We start from the raw sequence: 23,238 nt of genomic DNA on the forward strand, positions 1-23,238 counted from the left end.
GGGATGATGACCAAGATGATGACAATGGTGATAGTGATGATGACAATAGTGACAATGATGGCAATGATGATAGTGATGATGACAATGGTGATAGTGATGATGACAATAGTGACAATGATGGCAATGATGATAGTGATGATGACAATGATGATAATGATGATGACAGTGGTGAAAGTGATGATGATAATGGTGATGTGATGATGATAATGGTGATGTGATGATGACAATTGTGATTGTGAAGATGACAATGTTGATTGTGATGATGACAATGGTGATAGTGATGATGACAATGGTGCTTACAGTGTCGACTGTTTTGAAAATGACAACTGATATCAACAATAAGGATGACATCCAAACAGATATGATGATACCAATGTGATAACAATAAGAGTGAAAACAGAATAACAAGGCAACATATTAAGAAGAGAAAATAACATGTTCCTATTGACAACAAACTTCTGAAGAATGTTCCCATGGCTGTGTTCCCTATGATCCTTGTACATGACAGTAGAGATGGGTGGGTCGCTCAAGCCAGGACCTGTATGTCCACCTTGTTGAGTCTCTCATTGTCGCCATGCTGATCCACATCGAACATGAAAGACGTCATGTCACAGGGTGACCTAACAAGTTCCTGTTTTCCACCCTGGGGCTGCTTGTAAACATTTCCTGTGTACTAATCTACGTCTTTGACATGCATGTCATTCCACTTCACTCGCCTTCAGAAGATGTATACTAATTCCAAATATCTCTGGATCTAATATACTATTCAAAAGAAGTTAAGGACCACCAAAGTCTTTCATAATTACTATAGATTGTATTTCATGGCATGACAGATTAACTATGGTAATGTGAAAGAATTGGGGGGTCCTTATCTTCTTTTAAGTATTATATATAGTGTATATAGTGTCCATTTTGTCAAGCTGAATACCATGTAGTTCAAAATTGTGATTGACAGAAAAAAAGATTCCTATCAAGAAATAAAATCATGTGTTGTGATAAGATATATTTCAAATAATGGTGTTGTTCAACCAATCAGACTGTAGCAGATAATTCAATTCATCCTTAAGTTACTTCTGTGGCATTTGATTAGCTAACCAAGCAATATGTTTTGCCTTTATGTTTCCATAAACCGAAAAATAATAGGCCTCGTCCACTTAGAAACTACTGTTTCCTGATTCACCGTTATCTCACCATTGTCACCATTGTCATCCCCATTGTCATCACCATTGTCATCACCATTGTCACCACCATTGTCATCACCATTGTCATCACCATTGTCATCACCATTGTCACCATTGTCATCACCATTGTCACCACCATTGTCATCATTGTCATCACCATTGTCATCACCATTGTCATCACCATTGTCATCACCATTGTCATCACCATTGTCACCATTGTCATCACCATTGTCACCACCATTGTCATCATTGTCATCACCATTGTCACCATTGTCATCACCATTGTCACCACCATTGTCATCATTGTCATCACCATTGTCATCACCATTGTAATCACCATTGGCACCATTGTCATCACGATTGTCACCATTGTCATCACCATTGCCATCATCACTCCCAACACTATGACCATCACACCGAAACACATTAGCAGTAATTTCCAAAGTACATTCCCAAGTTAATGAACCTAATTCACCACCATAGTTAATTTCCTCTGCAATCATTCCCAACCCAAACAATCCTTGACATGACTGCCACTTGTGATGTCATCATAAACAATGGTTAACAAATACCAAGCTTTTCCCACTGCAGATCGAATTGCAGTCCTTGTTGGAATGTGCTCCTGGAGACATCTTGTAACCAGACATAATATTTCTTTATCTGTCAAGGTGTTAGTTTGTTGCATGTCTTCTTTATCTGGTGCCATGTTTTTAAACTTGTATTTATCAACACATGCAGTGATAGGTGGCAGGGTAATTATGGATAAGACTGCGTGTATAAACGTCCTGCCAACTACCAAAGACATTTTATATATGGAGCCAGCAAAATGTCCACAGTATTTGACTGCATTGCACACAAACATGATAAAATCATCATTTGGTGCAGGGGCGGTCGGGTAGCCTAGTGGTTAAAGAGTTCGCTCGTCACGCCGAAGACCCGGGTTCGATTCCCGACATGGGTACAATGTGTGAAACCCATTTCTGGTGTCCCCCGCCGTGATATTGCTGGAATATTGCTAAAAGCGGCGTAAAACCAAACTAACTAACTCACTCACTCACTCACTCTTTCACTCACTCACTCACTCACTCACTCACTCACTCACTCACTCACTCACTCACTCACTTGGTGCACACTTAGCTCACAAAGTTTGTCTCCATGAAATACTTAACGATTTAGGGCTCGAAAATGTGAGGAAGAATCCTTTAGTGCTGCATGCAAGTTGACCCAGTTGGTAATTCTCCACAATAACTACTATGTGAGAATAAAACATCACATAGAAAAGACTGGCGATCTCTCCGCCATTTATGATCCAGACATCCTCTTGTCTCCTAACGGAGATGATTGTGATGTACGATACCATAAAGAAATAGCCTCCATTGACATTGGTGAATGCCCAGCCGCATGGATATGTATCTATTAATGGAGTCTTGTTTCAGCGGTATACTGACTGTTTGATTGTCTGTACTTGATGCAGATAATGAATGTTTACATGGTTTCTCTTAAAGCGATTGCTTGTCATGCCAAAGGCCCGGGTTCGATTCCCCACATGGGTACAATGTGTAAATATAGAATACTAAACGAGCTCCCGTGTAATACCAATTTTATGAAACGAGTGAATAGTTCTGGTATCTGACGAGCGAAAGCGAGTCAGATACCACAACTATTCACGAGTTTCATAAAATTGGTTTTACACGAGAGCGAGTTTAGTATTTTATTTATTACTTGTCATTTATAATGTTTTTAGAATTATACTGTTGAGTGTAAATAGGCTGACACCTACACGATCCATGGCATAATCCAATTGAGTTTAACAGAATAATACTTCAAACAATCAAAAGTTGAAACGTATGAATTTAATATCATACAATGGTCCACCTTTAGAATTCAGGCGTTCGTCCCACAAAATGATCGTAGTGCTAAGGCTATCACAACTCACATAATTTAACTTAGACTAACGACTGTCGTTGCGCTAGAGTACGATCGCCTTGTGGATGGGGCCTTGCACCTCAAAGTTTACAATCACGTCACAATACCCGATGACGTAATTTGTGGAATTTTGTTGCAAGATCCATCGGCGAAACAATGCCATGTGACGTCAGCCTAGCAACAAGGTTGCTGGGGTCATCGAGTGTGCATAAGCTCCTCCCAGTGATCTATCATCTCCACACACAATGTCGTTGAATACGCCAAGGGATGTTGAGAGCTTTCAATATTTGTTCGTGAAACGTGTTCCGAGAGTTCATAAGCACGCGTTTTGGTATTACACAATGTGTAATAAAGCTGTATGTTTATTAAACGGGTGATCTCTTCACGGGCAAGTAATAAAGCCCATTATGGTGTCCCAAGCTGTGATATTACTGGAATAATGCTGAAGCAGGGTAAACCTAAATCCACTCACTCACTTTATGAGAAGTAGTTTATTGGCAGGATGTATCAATGTGAAAGACATTTTGAATAAGATCAGATAAGATGAAATAATATTTTACTTCTCCAAAGAAAAATGTGTTTTACATCGTACGTATCATCATCAACAACACTTAGACAGAACAAATAATTAAAAGCAAGAAAATCATTTCCATGATCATAATAATCATCATTGTCACCATCATTGTCACCATCACTGTCATCACTGTCATCATCACCATCATCATTGTCATCATCACTATCACCATTGTCATCATCACCATCATCATTGTCATCATCACTATAACCATTGTCATGAATACTGTCACCATTGTCATCACCATCACCATTGTCATCATCACTGTCACCATTGTCATCACCCTCATCTGTCATCACTGTCACCATTGTCATCATCACTGTTACCATTGTCATCATCACTGTCACCATTGTCATCATCACTATCATCACTGTCACATCACTATCACCATTGTCATCATCACCATCACCATTGTCATCATCACTATCACCATTGTCATCATCACCATCATCATTGTCATCATCACTATAACCATTGTCATGAATACTGTCACCATTGTCATCACCATCACCATTGTCATCATCACTGTCACCATTGTCATCACCCTCATCTGTCATCACTGTCACCATTGTCATCATCACTGTTACCATTGTCATCATCACTGTCACCATTGTCATTATCACTATCACCATTGTCATCATCACTGTCACCATTGTCATTATCAACCTCATCTTTGTCATCACTGTCATCATCACTGTCACATTTTAACAATCAACATGCCTGGTCTTTGTATCGATGGCATTATTGCCCGGAAACAGTTCATCAATTATCATATGATAAAGATGTTTTCTTATGACTTGCTATACTATTCTAGCTCATCAAACTGAATTCATTGTCACAGGCGTCTTCCAACAACCAGACACTACGTGGGTGGCATAAGGAAAAATTGTTGCATTCTTAGTAGAATTATGTTTTATGAAACAAATGACAATAATATGATCCGTAAAAATCAATATTCTTTCAAGTCTATTCCAAGACAGTAATTAGTTAGATAAATACATAAAAATAACCAAAAAATTTACAGGAAAAATGCAAGAAATATGAGGAAAATGATCCACGTGTTTCTTCTCATTTCCAAATATGGAGAAACAAAAGCTGGCAGCACCGGTCCCTTGTGTTATCGCATTACTAGTCAGTCCGGCTCTGTTTCTTGCCAATTGGGAAGAATCAATAGACAAATAACTAGCCTGCATGCACAACATCATGCAACGATAAATGGCTTACAAGTAGCCAATGGATCTGCACTGAAACATTTAGCTAGGGCCTTGTATGACAGTGATACTAGTGCCTTGTTTGACTTAAGACAATTGTAGCTACGATGACTTCTGTGTGAGCCCTTGTCCATTTGTTGCCATTGCCTGCTGTCTGACAAGTTGTCTTTACAAGATAAACAATCTACTCAATGTGTTGATACTAGTGTCTTGTCTGTCGTAAGTCTATGTTATGGTATATAACTAATGACAGTCGTAGCTACGATGACTTCTTTGTGAGCCCTTGTCCATTTGTTGTCATTGTCTGCTGTCTGACAAGATGTCTTTACAAGATATACAATCTACTCAATGTGTTGATACTAGTGTCTTGTCTGTCGTAAGTCTATGTTAGGGTATATAACTAATGACAGTCGTAGCTACAATGACTTCTGTGTAAGCCGTTGTCTATTTGTTGTCATTGTCTGCTGTCTGACAAGTTGTCTTTACAAGATAAACAATCTACTCAATGTGCTGATACTAGTGTCTTGTCTGTCATAAGTCTATGTTATGGTATGTAACTTACGACAGTCGTAGCTACGATGACCTCTGTGTGAGCCCTTGTCCATTGTCTGATAAGTTGTCTTTACAAGATAAACAATCTACTCAATGTGCTAATACTAGTGTCTTGTCTGTCGTAAGTCTGTGTTATGGTATGTAACATACGAGTCGTAGCTACGATTAGTTCATGTATGAGCCCTTTTCCATTTGTTATCATTGCTGTCTGAACACAGAGGTCTTTATCAGATAAACAAGCGACTTGATGTTTTAATACCCAGGTGCCTTGTCTGTCGTAACTTTAAGCTGTAGACTTAAGACAGTCGTAGCTACGATTAGTTTATGTATCACTTCTTGTCCATCTCTTGTCAGTGCTGTCTGAACACAGTGGTCTTTACAACATAAACAAGCCACTGGATGGGTCAATATTACTTCCCGTCTGTTTTATAATACATAGTAGCTAAGGTAACGTTATGAACAAGCAATGGTCAAATTTTTTAATTACAGATCTCGTCACGTCATATACAATACTCGATATTAGGGTTGGTTAGATCTAGCCAGAGTCAGAAGAATCTCAGTTTTATTAAATATTGGACACTATATATGTGAGTGAACGAGTTTGAAGTGGATGAATGTTGCTGAAGTCAGCAATATTTCAGATGTATCATGATCGAATCTGGACCAGGCAAACCATGAGCCCCAATGAGTACCATCTCGCAATGAGGACACTGAGCCTGATCTCTGAAGTTGGTTTTACTAGCAAGCATGAGTTACTGGGAACCTATTCTCACCCAGAATCCCCACTTGACATAAACTAGGTAGTACTGTGGAAGCCATCCTCTATATCTCCAGGGGCTGCATTTTGCAAAACCTACACTAACGCCTGGATCAATTCCCATGGTTCCCGCGATCTCAAATTACCCGCCCTTGCTTTTCATTAGTCAGTTTTAATTGCTATGCTACTCAGTCTAATGGACCAATTAGAATGTGTGTTACAAACCAGCCTCAATGTTGGTTTGGCGATATCAACAACATGGCAGCCAATCCCATTGATGATGTTTGGGTTTTAAGAAATTCTTTGAAAAACTGACTAACAGGCAAAAGAAATCCTGAAAATCACAGGAATGGATTCAGGGGTTAGTCTAGGTTTACAGAAATGCAAGCCCTGGAGTGAGTGAGTGAGTGAGTGGGTGAGTGGATGGGTGGGTGAATGTATGCACGAGTGTCGTAAACATAGTATGACATGAACCCAAATGTAATGTTATATTTATTACCGAAGAAGATGTCTACATACAGAGGCGAATTTTAGCATTTACCAACACGGACAGTAAGTCGCAAAAGCAGCAGAACCACAATTTGTCAAATGACATTCAACAATCTTCAGCTATGACGTTGTTTCAAGTGTGATGTCATTCTGACCTCACGTCACAATAAGATTCGAATGACGTCAGTTGACGTCCAGATGACGGAAACAATACACTGTTGTCTCGTGACATGATATCACCCTAGGGCACATGATCTTTATGAACCCTGATATGTTTGCGCTCCTAGGTAATAAATTGACATAATGATTATAATGGGCCCTATTATTCAGTGAGTGAGTATGGTTTTACGCCACTTTTAGCAATATTCCAGCAATATCACGGCAGGGAATATCAGAAATGGGCTTCTCACATTGCACCCATGTGGGGAATCGAACCTGGGTCTTCGGTGTGACGATCAAATGCTTTAACCACCAGGCTACCCCAGAGCCTCTTGCAAGTATTGGAGATATAGAGGATGTATGGAACACTGAATTTCTGAAATGATATCATAAGTCAACATACAAGTGTTCAAACTGATAATTACTTATCAATAACGTAAGTCTTACTCTTACTAACAGATTAATAATGTTCAATTCTATCTTTTCAGCAAACTAGGCCAGTGTATGCACCGAAGAACACTACAATGTCACCCACAGCCACCCCCTCCGCACCAGGGTACCACACCCCTCAGGGATCCTGGACCCCCAACCCCTACTACCGCTCCTCAGGGGTAGGGATGCGGTACTCACAGCCCCACCCTGCAGCTTACGGCAGCTATGCACAGTCACCGGTAGGTGCCTCTTTTCTATCACAACCTCAGCCTTGATTGGGACTTCAGTCACAAGCTCAGCCTTGATTGAGACTTTTCAGTCACAAGCTCAGCTTCGATTAGGACTTTTCAGTCGCAAGCTCAGCTTTGATTGGGACTTTTGAGTCGCAAGCTCAGCTTTGATTGGGACTTTTGAGTCGCAAGCTCAGCTTTGATTGGGACTTTTGAGTCGCAAGCTCAGCTTTGATTGGGACTTTTGAGTCGCAAGCTTTTTAGTTTAGCGTTTATTGGGACTTTTCAGTCACAACCTCGGCTGTGATTGGGACTTTTCGGTCACAAGCTCAGCTGTTTTGGGACTTTTCAGTCACAAGCTTAGCTTTCATTGAGACCCTTCAGTCACAAGCTCAGCTTTCATTGAGACTTTTTAGACACAAGCTCATTTGTAATGTGGACTTTTAGTCACAAGCGCAGATGGTGAATGAACTTTTTAGCCACTAGTTCAACTGGAATATGGACTTTTCAACCACAAGTTCCGCTGTTTTGTGATTTTTCAGTCTCAAGCTCAGCTGTTTTTGGACTTTCCAGTCACATGTTCAGCTATAATGTGGTGTTTTCAGACACCCGCTCTGGGCCTATTTTGTTTTCTTGGTATTTGTTTTTCAGGTTTCATCGAAATGTAGCCAAATATTTTTAGTAGCAAATTTGCTCATGTGTTGGCTCTGAATTCTTAAGGTCCGGGTACTGTGTTTTGGTTTGATGTTTTTATGTTTGAACAAAGTTTATGGACAATAAAGAAGTTTATTTCACTCACTCACTCACTCACTCACTCACTCACTCACTCACTCACTCTGACAACTTCCCAGAGCTAATACATCCTAATTTTGGAAATCATGCAACAAATGAAAACCAGATGGTCACAGGTGGAAACTTGCCAAACTCCATATTAAAACTTGCCTCAAAGAGAGCTTTATGATTTGGTTTCCAATTTCCTCTCTGTGAGGTTCCGCTTGCTACTCAACTCATGATGGGCATAGTCCTACTTTTCACACCAACCAGAGTGAGTGAGTGAGTGAGTTGTTACCGCTCTTTGCAATATTACATCAGGGGACATACATGAATAGACCTTTCACATTTAGCCCATGTTGGGAATTGAAGCCATCTCCGAGATGCTTTTTGCTGTCATTATGTGTTACATCAAATTCTATCAATGCCGATCAAGTGAAATATATTACGAAATTTGTCAAAAGACATTGCCAGTACTTCAGACTAGTTTTTTACTTTGCTTCAAACATTGTCACATGTTCATTGAATAAGCAAATTACTAATCCCTCATTTAGGGACCGCGTTTGATATTCGAGGGAGGGGAGGGGTCCTTGGATTGTGTATCGAGATTAGATACTTTTTGAGCTACAGATAGAAAACCAGATATTTTTTATTTGAAATTTTGAGCCTTATGTTTTGAAGTAAAACACCTCACAACAATGTAATTTTTGTGGCAGGCAATTTATTGTTTTTTCAACAGTCTGAAGTATTTTCGGCAACTACTTATTTTTGGGGAAAAATCCCAGGTACCCCCCTCCCCAGAGTACCAAATATCCGCTCTTTAACTTCACTGTCAACCTCATCATCGCTTAAAGTTGGTGGGGGGGACATGGGTGGCATCATCGAATGCGCGCCGCAATTCGCTGTGCAGAGTTGCGTCCCTTGGGCACGCCAGAAATCTATGATTGTGGGTTCGAATCCCGGTTTGCCCCCATTATGTTTCTAGGTTTGTCAGCACCATACCCATGCTCATGGGTTTCACCGAAGTGGTAAACGTCTGAGACCTGCATCACTTCTGGCTTTTCTCCCACATTAAGCTGACATGCCGTGATATAACTGGAATACTGTTAAAAGCGGCGTTAAACATAACTCACTCACTCACCTTAAAGTTGACACCTTGGACGTCTGTTGGAGCTGGCCCTTTCAGTTGGAGATACCTGTGACAGAATACCTAGTCACTTTGATGTCTGCAGGAATGTGTCACCTGTTTGTGTATTTGGTTCAAATGAAGCCTGTTAGCATGGAAAGTGTTCTATTGAATGCATGCAAACTGTTGATGGTGTACTATACATCCTTTGTAGTAGGCTCAGAACTTTTCAGCAACCCTGCGTGCCTGGATTAAATGAGGTGCTGAGCCACAGGATTATTAATGTTATTAATGTGCCAAAGGAGAGGATGTTCAGATTCATTAAAGTCAAACATGTTCACTGTGATGACCTTCACCTTGCTATTACGATCCTAATAAACATGTAGCTGTAAAACGTGTAAACATTTTTTCAAGTCTAAAGGAGTATTAAAGGGGACTGTGTCCTTGACATATACAGGTGGGGAGCTTGAGGCGAGGAATACTGCAGTCTCTGTAGCCTTATATATACCTGTGTCAAAAACAACCACGTTCCAATTTATTAACTGCGAAGAAACATTAAAAAAAGATTTTAATGTTCCATGTATTGCATCATGTATGTACGTTCCACCATGAGTGTCGTATTTATTATTGGGTGTGTAATTTGTGCAAGCACATTTCAAAGGTTATAACACACTCGTGGTAATTTAACGATATGAGTCGCATGTGTCATAGCAGGCTAGGTGTGTAAGACCGTGTGTTTGTATGATTTCATGTTCACTGTGCAACTCGACCTGTCATTTATCAGAAGTCCCTTAACCACATTTTATAAATATAAGCGACAAAGCCCTTTCAATATTTATAAGAATATTCATCTCATTATGTGTTTATAATCACCATCAAATAGTCATGATACCAGGTGTTCTTAAAAAGGTGAGCGTATCCTCCCCTACTGGTGGCACCTATCACAAACACATGCCATGGCAAGTCAATTATTCACATATAACAAAGAGTTATGCTTATAACAAAGTTGTTCACTTATATTTCCATTCATCTTTTTCAGTTTCTTTTATGACTTTATAAAATTGGTATGGAAATTAGCCAAAGTAATTAGTAAATATTTTCCCACTATGTGAAATTTCAGTTTTGCATCTGTGGAAACTGTTTGTCTTAGAGGAAACTGAATCATGACATAGACTTTAGAATCTCAATGGATATATGGAGTAGAATGTGATTGAACAAACAACTTCCTGAACATTAAATTCTTAACCATATCGTAAGTTCAAAAACATTGCTACTTGATTACAAACCAGATATAGACACCTTTTCCCTGATTTTCTTTATTGATTGAAAGAAAATTAATTTCAGACATGTCACTTAGTGCTTGCAGCACAACAATCCAAATACCCTTCAAAATGTAGCAGACGGTCATTCTGGCAGCCATCTTGGAATACAACACAGACAGCATGTGTGGTGCAATGGTTAGTTTGATCATTTGTATTGAGTGGAGACACCAGTTCCTGTAAAATATTGGAGAAGAGATAGATTGTTGCATTTTGTCAGCTTCCAATACATCAGGCCATGACACACTCTGATTGAGAGAAGGCTTGTTGGGTTTCTTGTTGGTGTCATGTCCTCTGGAGTTCCGCCTGGGCGTGCTAGCATTACTATAGATAGATATTGTCAGAGAGCTGTCTCTGTGACAGGAAGTTTCCCCCACTACCCCCATACCACCCCTTCTCTCTCACCCACCTCCTCCTTACCTCCCCCAGACACTTCATGTGTGGATCCAAAGGTGGATGCAGTGGTGCTCATCCCCGCGATGAAGTATACGGAACATTTGGAAGTTATATTAGTGATGAGGTATGGTAAGTGTAAGAAAAACACACATTAAACATGTCACATATCACATACCACATACCACATACCTCATACCACATACCACATACCACATATCACATGTCACATATCACATGCAATATATCACGTATCACACACCATATATCACATACCACATACCACATTACACAAATCAAATATCACATACCATATATCACATATCACATATCACACATCACATGCCACATACCACGTATCACATATCAGATATAAACTAGGATTGGGATGAGTCCAAGTTTACTACATGGGTACCCAACCCCCTATTACCCTACCCTCCCAGGGTATCTACTGAAGGTCTCAAGAGATGGGTACAAAATGTCTAATTGGGAATAGTTTGACACTAGCCCTGGAAAAATGTATTTAGATACACATATAAAATGATCTTGTCATGGACTGATTCTCATGATGTCAGTCATTGGATTGTCTGGTCCAGATTTGATCTTATTGATCTCCCTGAAATATTCCTGAGTGTCACATTCGACAAACAGACAAACAAAACCTACACAAACGATAACTGACTCATTGGGTATATACTTTCAACAAAAAATAAGAGGACTACCGTATTCGACGTAATATGCGCCCAGGGCGCTCTCAAAATTAGAAATAGGGGGCTCTTATTAGAACATTATTTGGTGAAAAAAACAGAGTTGAAAGATAAATTTCGTGGTTTATGCTGACAGCCTACAATGTTTATGTACGACAGATATATTTTTCCAGAATTTAATTGCCCATAATTAAGGATGCATATAACACACTAGTGCATATTATACGCGATTTAGTAAGTCTTGTGTACATTGATCAATCGAAAAGGGTGCTAATTGGGATTGTTCACTAGCCAAAATATTAGCAAATATCGCAGTGGGCGCTTATTAGAGCAGGGCACTTATTACGTCGAATACGGTACATGTACTATGAAAAGTACTGTTTGAATAATTTGCATTCATTAAGCACTTGTATGTGAACTTGGGATTACAAAATACACCTCCTTTTTGCCATTAAGCTTTATCCGCACGTTGAAACGGTGATTTAAAAAGCCTGCCTTAAGGAAGACCAAAATAATACTCAATGGACAATAATGCCTGTGATGATTGTTTTTCATATTCACTTCATAACAATGTGTTTCACAATAGTAAAACTTCCAAATGCTTTGACTGTTGAAAATAAATAAATGATATATGGAAATATATGTTTAAGATATGTAACAATTTTTATATGTAGTGTCAATAAATATCCAGAATTAAATATGACATGTTGCTATTGACATCTGTTGTACCGAGGAGTCAAGCAAGAGGATTATAATTGAGGGCTTTTAGTTGATAAAAATGTGGTATTGTTTCATAATTCTTTCAGTTAATACAAATATTCTGTTGTTTAAAAAACCTTTCAGTTTATAAAACTATGCTATTGTTTAAAAAAACCTTTCAGTTAATAAAACTATGCTATTGTTTAAAAAAGCTTTCAGTTAATAAAACTATGCTGTTGTTTAAAAAAGCTTTCAGTTAATAAAACTATGCTGTTGTTTAAAAAAGCTTTCAGGTAATAAAAATATGCTGTTGTTTAAAAATGCTTTCAGGTAATAAAAATATGCTATTGTTTAAACAATGATAAATGTGACATTTCTCATATTAAAAATGTATATGGTAATTTTTATTCATCATAGTACAACCACACAAAAAAAAATTCTAAACAGTTTTCTTGGACACACTATAGATGAAGTATGAGGCTTTGCAACAATTGATGACTCACCACGTCCATTTGACACAATCTTTAACCTGACTTCAGTCTCCTTGTTTTTGTGGTAGTCCCTCGAGTAATCAATTTCTCTTTAGTGGATCTTGTGCCTTGTCACTGGCGTTATGTCATTACATAAGAGGCATAGGAGGACAAGGATTTGTTTCCGGGGCACTGCCTGGGTTTTTAGAATAAAAATAAAATCAGGAACAGTGAAAAAACATAATGTTTGTGGCTATGTTTGATAAATTGTCAACAGGGATTCTAGGTACTCATAAGGAAATGCTTGTGTTGAAGAACATGATTGAATTATGTGTTAAATATTAAATAGAATAGCTAGTCACTTAGAAATTAATGGCAAGAGCTGTGACTTCACTGGTGGATTGATGGCTCCTGATGGTAATTGAATATGTGTGATATCACACTTGATGAGAATGATGTCATTTAAAGTTTCATGATTCTATGGATCACTGTGATATTAAAATATGACTTCATTGAAGACTGATATCACAATGCAATATCACTTCAACACTGTGACATCACAATGCAACATCACTCCAACACTGTGACATCACAATGCAACATCACTCCAACACTGTGACATCACAATGCACCATCACTCCAACACTGGGACATCACAATGCAATATCACTCCAACACTGAGACATCACAATGCACCATCACTCCAACACTGGGACATCACAATGCGCCATCACTCCAACACTGTGACATCACAATGCACCATCACTCCAACACTGTGACATCATAATACAACATCACTCCAATACTGTGACCTCACAATACAACATCTGTCCAGCACAATGACATCACAATTCAACATCACTTACACTGTAACATCACAATGCAACATCACTCCAACACTGTGACATCACAATACACCATCACTCCAACACTGTGACATCACAATACACCATCACTCCAACACTGACATCACAAAGCAGCATCTGTTAAGCACTGTGACATCACAATACACCATCACTCCAACACTGTGACATCACAATACACCATCACTCCAACACTGACATCACAAAGCAGCATCTGTTAAGCACTGTGACATCACAATACACCATCACTCCAACACTGTGACATCACAATACACCATCACTCCAACACTGTGACATCACAATGCAACATCACTCCAACACTGTGACATCACAATACAACATCACTCCAACACTGTGACATCACAATGCAACATCACTCCAACACTGTGACATCACAATGCAACATCACTCCAACACTGTGACATCACAATGCACCATCACTCCAACACTGTGACATCACAATACAACATCACTCCAACACTGGGACATCACAATGCAACATCACTCCAACACTGGGACATCACAATGCAACATCACTCCAAAACTGGGACATCACAATGCAACATCACTCCAACACTGTGACATCACAATACAACATCTGTCCACAATGACATCACAATGCAGCATCGATGTGACACTGATCCAGATTGATCACACATTTTAATGATCAGTTCTTTCACATGGCCATGTTTACAGGAGTCATAAGCTGGAGTAGATTTCACATTGCTGAGTGATATATGCAATGACAGGTGCTTCCTTTAATGGTCATCAGTGAAAATAGTCACAGTACATATACATCATTGCAAGCATTCTCTACAGGTAGATACATGCATATAGTGGGCGTGTGAGGAATGGTGTAGTTGCTGTTACTGTCACCCCCTACACCTGTAATCAGTCACTCCTGTGCCTGGAATACCCACAGGTGATGATCTGTGATATGTGTGTGGCCCTTGTAGAGGAACTGCATAACTCATGCAGTCACTGGGTTATTAGGAGGGTTAGATGTCCTACAGCCACTGATTTAAGAAATAAACAATGAGTGGGAGTTGTTTATCGTACAATAAAACACTGCTAGGAGACTTAACCATGATGGGCTCAGCAATGGAAAACACATCAGGACTTAAAGGAGTATACAGTATGGTTGGACACATTTAACTGTGTCTTGGGTATATTTTTAAATGCAAGACATATGTAAAATCAAAAATTATTTCTGACGATTCTTTGACCTAAGTACTTGAAGTCATATGCCGAGGTGATTGGTTTGTCCTATTTTCGCACATAACATTCATCGATAGGGGTGACGAGTCTTCTTGCAGGTTACGATAAGGGGCGAGTGCTGACGAATGGTAGTATGATTGACTTAAATGAGTATGTGGTGGTTGCTGTAGGTAACAGCTGATTGTGTGTCAATGCACACTAGTGGCTTTGGATGTAGCTTATGTCATCATTCGCTGGTCCTTCCGAGTGGTGGGATAGCTTAGTGCTTAAAGCATTTGCTCATCACCCTGAAGGCTCCGGTTTCAATTTCTGACACTGGTTGGTAGTATGTGAGAAACCCCTGCCGTGATATTGCTGGAATATTGCTAAAAGTGGTGTAAAACTACACTCACTCACTCACTCACTCACTCACTCACTCACTCACTCACTCACTCACCCATCCACCCATCCACCAACCCACCCACCCACTCAGCCACTCACTCACTCACCAACCCACACTCACTCACCCACTCACTCACTTGTTGACTTGTCACCTTGATTGGTGTTACTGACATCCACATGCTAACTCATTTGTTGATTTGTGCAAACCATCTCCTGCACAAGAACATAAACTATGGAAAAAACACCTTTTAACTTTTATCTTATACCAGGAAGAAACTTGTTTCATTACCGGATGAAGTTCTTGCAAGAGCACCTGCAGGTTCTGTGTTTGACTCAGACATTACGGACATATCGACATATCGTCAATCTCAAACATGGCAACCCTCTGCACTATGGCTGCCAGTGGGGATGTTTTTATTGGCTGAAATTTATGTGAAAAGCAGTTGGAGGAAGATCCGCCGTCATTGAAGCTCAGACAGACAGGTAGATGTCATTGAGAACGAGGATGTCCTGGAGTGCAAGAGTTATCTTTTATGAAGATTTTTTTTAATGAAAGTTCATTTTTTAGGAGAAAGGATGAAATGTGTTGCCATTTGTTTATCTAGAATGTTGCTACTTGTCCAGTGGTTGTTGGCACTGTTAGTGTCCTTGAAGCAGATCGGATGAATTGTCCTTTAATTAGAGAAACCGGATGTTTACAGATTTGCTGACGTTGAACCTGTAAACTGATTAAAAGAAACAATGTCAACTGTAAGCCTTTTAATAAGATCAATAATGCTGAATTTTTTTATTAATTTAGTTGCTATTTGGATATGACAAACACTGATGAACACCTTACAAGGCACACTTGTATATGTACTTGTGGATATATATTAGATGCACACACTTATACACAATCACACAATCTCTCTCTGTGAGCTATTAGCAGCATTAGCCTAGACATGCATGATAATCATGTGTGTGCACACACACATGTGCACACACATGCACACACACACACATAAAAAAAACTGTGAGGCATTGAAAAGGGCTTTGAAAAAATAACCATTCCACCTTTTTATGAGGAAATCACATTTTACAATCATTATATGTTACAAGGAAAGCAGCATCTATTTCCCAGCTGTTTGGGGTTTCTTGTCTTCTCCTCAGATGCTACCGCCACAATGTTTACACAACTGCTTGTGTTTGTGTGTGTTTACAGATTTTTTTCGACTGAAAAAATTTCAAGAAGTGTGATACAATTTGGATGCAGCGACAAATTAAACAGGTTGAATTTAAGTAACACTACAAGAACATTGTAGCAGCTTTCTTCCGCCCAGCTTCAACAGAGGTAGTAATACATTAACAGAGGGGGAATTGTGTTCCGTCTGTTTTGAAAAATGTACAGAGTAAGTTGGTTTGGGTCCTGGCAGTCTAAGATAAGCTAAGCAATTTGAACATCTTTGTAGCTGAAGTGTGAATAGATCAACTCTGGGCTTGTACAAACATCTTCTTGCCTCTGATAAGAATAATGTTTGAGGTACACAGTGCCATTGTTATTATCATAACATTGTCATTTTTGGACATGGTGTTTGGGGCAGTGTAATTTGAGCCTTACGAGAACACATAAATCGTTTCCTCGCCATAAAATTACCCAGACTTCAATGGCTCCTTTTTCAATTTTGAGCTGGTGAATTTGAACCAAAAATGTGCAATTTGAGCTGCACTGGAAATAAAAACCAAAACAAGGGCGTTTTTCCACATGACTACCTTCTTGTGAGGGGAGTGATCCCAATAATCTGCCAGTTTTCCATGCTTCAAGTCAGACTAATAACGAATAAATCTTGAGATTGATCATGGCTATTGAATGTGGTATAAATACTTGCTTAAAAACACATTTATTCGTTTTGCAGCAGTGTGTTTTCTTTACAGATGGAAAGATACAATAGAAATATACACAGAAGCAACCACCCATCATAACAGTGGCATATGACATTCACGATCAGGCTTCAGGGTCATGTTTCATTCATAATCCTGTTTCAAAGGGTTTATTCAAGATATACCGATAGACAGGGATCAGATCCACGTTATTGAAGAGCCCTGTCAACTAAGCTTTAGGACAGAAAACAGCAAGTTCAAGATGGTTTCAGGTTTTGTAAAGAAAACCACCAGAGGTAGTATACAACCTTGCAGGACGCATTCACTACACTGATCAAATTTCCAACTCTTCACTATATATGTTAGTCTTGTGACACCAAGACAGCCGCATTTCCTACTCAAGATATATGCTATTCAGGGGTGTTTCACTGAAATTCAAAAGAATATAAGTTCTGACTTTCTACGGGTCTCAAAAAGACAAGGCCGAGGGTCTCAAAAAGACATGGCCGACGTCCGAACCATACCAGCGGTGATCGAGTTTCATCTATCCCTCTGAAGATAGGGTTTGAATTTCTTAATTGTACTCCCCATTATATTGTATTATTCTGAATAACAGAGAAGTGAAGCCAAACATAGAGTGGAGCTAAATGGCATAAGCGTTTCAAGGTTGCTGTAAGCAAACCTTTTCTATTTGTTAAGCATAGAGCTTACTAGCCTTCTGAGGACTAAATGTACACCTGTTATTAGAGACACATATTAGCAGGGGAATAGGTATACAATGGATTTCTGATTCCCCTGTAGTGTATGTAACACCATAACCTTTACAAGTTTAATTGGGCCAGTGAATTAGTAGAATTGAATAGTCTTCAGCAACCCATGCTTGCCATAAAAGGCGACTATGCTTGTCGTAAGAGGCGACTAACGGGATCGGGTGGTCAGGCTCGCTGACTTGGTTGATGCATGTCATCTATCCCAATTGCGTGGATCGATGCTCATGATGTCAATCACTGGATTGTCTGGTCCAGACTCGATTATTTACAGACTGCTACATATAGCTGGAATATTGCTGAGTGCGGCATTAAACATCAAGTAAACAAACAAACAAATGGTTATTATTGTTAGATTCAGAAGATAAAGTTGATGATTAGTATTGGAAAGATTGTTGAGCCAAAGAGGTATCTGGCTCAGAAAAATATTTTCAGATGAGCCCTTTTGGGATTCAGAGGTCTAGAAGTAGAGCATCTGTCTGGAGATTGGAAGGTTGGGGGTTCGATTCTTACAAAAAGATTTTAAAAGTTGATACTTGTTGTTCCCTTGCCTGGCGCTTGGCATTAAGGGACTAAAACAAGGACTGGTAGGCTGTACTGTAACTCATGTATGTTGAAAGAGCTGCCTACAGTAAGGATTGGGGTTACCATAGACTGGGCAAGTTATGCTATCACGACCCAAATTATCTCAGGTTTACTTGCTACAACAGATCAATGCTCATGATGTCAATCACTAGATTGTCTGGTCCAGACTCAAGCATTTACAGACGGCTGTCATATAGCTGGAATATTGCCAAGTGTGGCAATAAACTCCCCCAAAACTTTGGTATGAACTTGAATAAAGTGCATGAATGACAGTCAGAGTTTGTTTGAAATTGTTTTCGAAATTTTCTCAGCAACCTATGCTTTGCATTAGAGGTGAGTAAATAGGTCGGTTGATCTGGCTTGGTGACTTTGTTAATTGCCAATGTCATAGGATGTTGGTCATAATATCAATCACTTGTGTGGTCTAGACTAATTTATTTACAGGTCACTGTCATATTGATGGAGTGCCCACAAACAAAATGGACAAAAAGTATTTTTTACCTGAGATTTGGTTTTCCGACCAGGCTTATATTTACAGTCAAGTCTAGGTTAACTAAAAAAGGGTTTCTTACAATCGTTATGAGCTAAACTCATAGTTAACTCACCATATATATGGGTCTTATGGCTTTATGTTGAATGTGGTATAAAGATTTTTGTAAGATAACAGTTATTTATCTAAACTATTAGAAATGAAAAGATCCCAAACTCATTTGACAAAAAACATTTGGCTCATAACACATTTCTTCATATTTCTGAAATTGCATTTGGAATTTTAATTTATATTTTTACAGATATGCTATCAGTTGATGTAGCAATTTTCAATATTTCCAATTAAAATCTTTCATCCACACAGGTTGCTAGGCTCTCGAATTTAAACCATTTGTAGAATGTTCAAGATATTCCTTCTGACATTGTTGACTGTATTAAGAACTCTGTCACCTCAGTTCAAAGAAAACCACGGGCATGAATTACGAGCTGAAATCGGAGCGGACTGCTGAGACAGTTAATGCATTCTGTTGTGGATGACTTCCCCGCTTCACACTGTATAAGTTCCAGTTGAGTGGTGCGCCTCTCCAACCCAGTTAGTGTGGAAAATAAGCATCGCCTTCATAATCCTTAGACCTCCTCCCCTACTGAAGCCTCAGCATTGGCCCATCTGGTGCTGAAAACATAGAGACCTTGGTTTCTACTACCCCCACAGCCATCGAGGGTATACAGTTGTTATGCATGTTCTTTGAATCTCATAGTTTTTGTCAGTTTTGTTCTAAGATTTGTTTGTTTTTTGTTTGTTCGTTTGTTGTTTAACGCTGCACTCAGCAATATTCCAGCTATATGACGGCGGTCTGTAAATAATCGAGTCTGGTCCAGACAATCCAGTGATTGATATCATGAGCATCGATCCATCGCAATTGGGATACGATGAAAAGCATCAACCAAGTCAGCGAGCCTGACCACCCAATCCTGTTAGTCGCCTCTTAATTACGGCAAGCATGGGTTGCTTAAGACCTATTCTAACCGGGATCTTCACGGGTCAGTGACTGTGATATAATCTCCCCAATTACACAGTCCTTGCTTTGAATGTCCCAAGGCCACCCACCGCCCCTCTCACTGGTGGTCCAACTGCCTAAGGCAGCACTTGCTCATGTGACACAAATTCCTTGGTTCTAGCCCAGGTCCCCCTAGATTATAGACCCTGCTCTGTCAGCTCCATATCCGTGCTGTCTGCCTCTGTGGTCTAATGGATAGAGCATCTGCCTGGTGAGTGGAAGATCAATGGTTTGATCCATGATTGCATCATGCCAAAAGATGGTATTTGTTGTTACCCTGTCTTGTAATTGGGATTAAGGGGTCGGGTCTGAGTATACTGTGTTTGAGTGGGCTGTCTGCAAAAGGGTGCTCATTGCTCCTGGTTGTAGTAATTTTGTTCATGGAGAATACTTGCTAGCTTCATTTCTGCTCTGACGAAATTTTCAGTGGAACTTGGTCATCATTTGTATATCCATGTTAAATGGTCTCATTGGTCTAACACTATAAACTGCAACCACCCACCCATCCAGACACCCCCAGGCACCCCAAGGCCCCCCCCCCCCCCCCCCCCCCCCCCCACACACACACACACACTTAATCTAGGAATTATGACATGAACTAGTGAGTAAGTGAGTATGGTTTTACGCCACTTTTAGCAATATTCCAGCAATATCATGGCGGGGGACACCCGAAATGGGCTTCACACATTGTACCCATGTCGGGAATCAAACCTGGGTCTTCGGCGTGATGAGCAAATCCTTTAACCACTAACCTTAATCTGACCACCCCAACTTAAACTAATAATCATTTCCTTACAGACCTGTGCAAGTCTAGGCGTTAAGCAACAGCACTTCTCAAACACAAATTGACCCTCTGTAGCTGATTTCTTCTTTCACCCATGCCTTCACCACCAACTCCGCCCCTACAAAACTGTCCATTCATCCTTCACCCCAGTGTATCCTCACCTGACTGAGGGAGCACAGAGACAGTAGCGTGCAGTCCATTGTACACTGTATGTATACAACGCCAATACAAAACATTAGCCGCTTCTGAAAGAGTATGATTACAAACTGTATTTATTTGATGGTACAAATAAATGCAAGTGTCTCCCAGACCAGAACAAATGCCATTTGTTGGTGGACTGAGTTCTCGACTTGGTTACAGAGCCTCTGTGTTGAAAACCTCAGTAAGTAATCCATACTTGAAAAGAGAGAGAGTCTGGGGAGATTTTTCTCATTTTTCTTTTGCACAAGGTCCTTTTCTTAGCAGTGAAAATTTTAGATGGATCATTCAGAGTTTAATTTCATATCAAAGGTGGAAATTAAGCATGAAAAAGAAGTGGTCCTTGTCAGATCCCTGGTATTAAAAGCTTAAAATGTTGGGTGCCCCAACGTTATACAACTCCAACGTTATACAATAGCAGTAAACTTTCTTGGATAGGAGTAGAGTGTCCGCCCGGAGAGCGGAAGGTCCGGGGTTCCATCCTCGGCCACGTCATACCAAAAGACATTAAAAGATGGTACTTGTTGTTACCCTGTCTGGCGCTCGGCATTTAGGGGCTAAAACAAGGACTGGTAGGCTCTTAGTCAGTACACTGTGTCTGAGTGGGGTTTTCATGAAAACGGCAGTATGGTACCTCAGTGTGCTGGCACTATAAATCGTCATCAGTCCGGACTAGTACAAGCAGCCACACACACACACACACATATATAAGTGCAATTATCTTTGACGCGACGTTAAACCCCATTTCACCTAAGATCACCTCTTGGATCGGAACTATAAATACAAGCAACAAAACCATTTCCATAATCATACAGAATCTCTGATTATAGCCAAGTCCATTGTACAATTCCGACGAGATGATGAGCAATGATTCACTATCAAATAGTGATAATACCAGTTTTTCGCAAAAAGGTAAGCGGATCCTGCTCCAGTGACAGCCATTATATTTTTAGATGTTGGATCATGATTTTGTCGCAAGAGCAGGGAATATTTTTAGCCTCAACCTGGATACCTTTGATTTTCAAACTTAGGTGAGAAATGGTGGCTATTTCTTGGAGGTCTAAGGGAGTTAATTTCACCATATCTCAAACAAGGGACATAAATCTAGATTTATTATGCATGGAAACCTATGATTGAATGATTCAGAGAAATATTAATATCAAATTGATTATCATGTAGTTTTGTGAACAATGATTAATCACAAAATAAGTGGAAATCTTAAAATATTTTTCAAGTGGAAATTTTGAATTTGTTTTTCCACGTCTGATTAAATAGTGTTGGCAGATCGATGATCCATTAAATTCAAAGCTAAAGGCCTGAATAATATCCAGGTTATATGAAACCTTACAATTACTCAGGTTGTAGTTATACACTCTGTATGATGAATTTTGCTAAAATTGTGTCCCTTCTTGTGTAATATCAGTCACATATACATGACAAAGTAGACACAATGTATGGAGAACAACTACAATAATTACTGTAAATGCCTTTACAGTAAATAAAGAAGTTGTTATCCATGCATTGTGTCTACATTGTCATCTGTCAACTTCAAAGTAATGAATATAATCAAACAAAACATATCCATGCTTGTTGATGTGGAGTTGAGAAGTGCTCTGCTTGAATGGCTGCAGTAATGCTATATCAGCATATTATATTGCTATGTCAGCATAAAGTAATACTTGAATATGGAAAACCAGAGAACAGAGGTCTTTGTGATGTCAGACAAAGAACCCCGAGGTATCAATGGCATATCTATAAATGATGATAAGCTTATCATAATATTACCATTTCAACTCCTCCTGTCTAGTTACAGAAGATTTCGTTCTTTCAGGTATTTGAATAAATAAAAAAGAAAATTTATTTTTGAATACTTTGACCATCCCTAGAAGTAATGATAATGTGGTGTTATGCTATCAGTCTGGCCCATGAGGAAAGACAGTATTGTTTAATTCCAACTGACTGAACCTTTTTCTTCATTAAAATACATCAATGAACTGAATTAACTTGGAAAAAGTACTTGTGTGACATGGTGTGGTGAGTTT

At 39.4% G+C, this 23,238-nt stretch overlaps 1 protein-coding gene across 7 annotated transcripts in view; it reads left to right on the forward strand.

Annotated features, from left to right (window-relative positions):
- The window catches only part of LOC124140405 (RNA-binding motif, single-stranded-interacting protein 3-like), a 321,419-nt gene that overhangs the window by 108,600 nt on the left and 189,581 nt on the right, over nucleotides 1-23,238 (forward strand). For all 7 annotated transcript variants that reach the window (XM_046507936.2, XM_046507937.2, XM_046507935.2 and 4 more), the window contains one exon: nucleotides 7,338-7,520. In XM_046507936.2, coding sequence (XP_046363892.1) covers nucleotides 7,338-7,520 — 183 coding nt within the window. The remainder of the gene's footprint in view (nucleotides 1-7,337; nucleotides 7,521-23,238) is intronic.

Source organism: Haliotis rufescens, unplaced genomic scaffold (assembly GCF_023055435.1).
Source record: "Haliotis rufescens isolate VD_foot unplaced genomic scaffold, xgHalRufe1.0.p SCAF_37, whole genome shotgun sequence".
Lineage (NCBI taxonomy): Eukaryota > Metazoa > Mollusca > Gastropoda > Lepetellida > Haliotidae > Haliotis > Haliotis rufescens.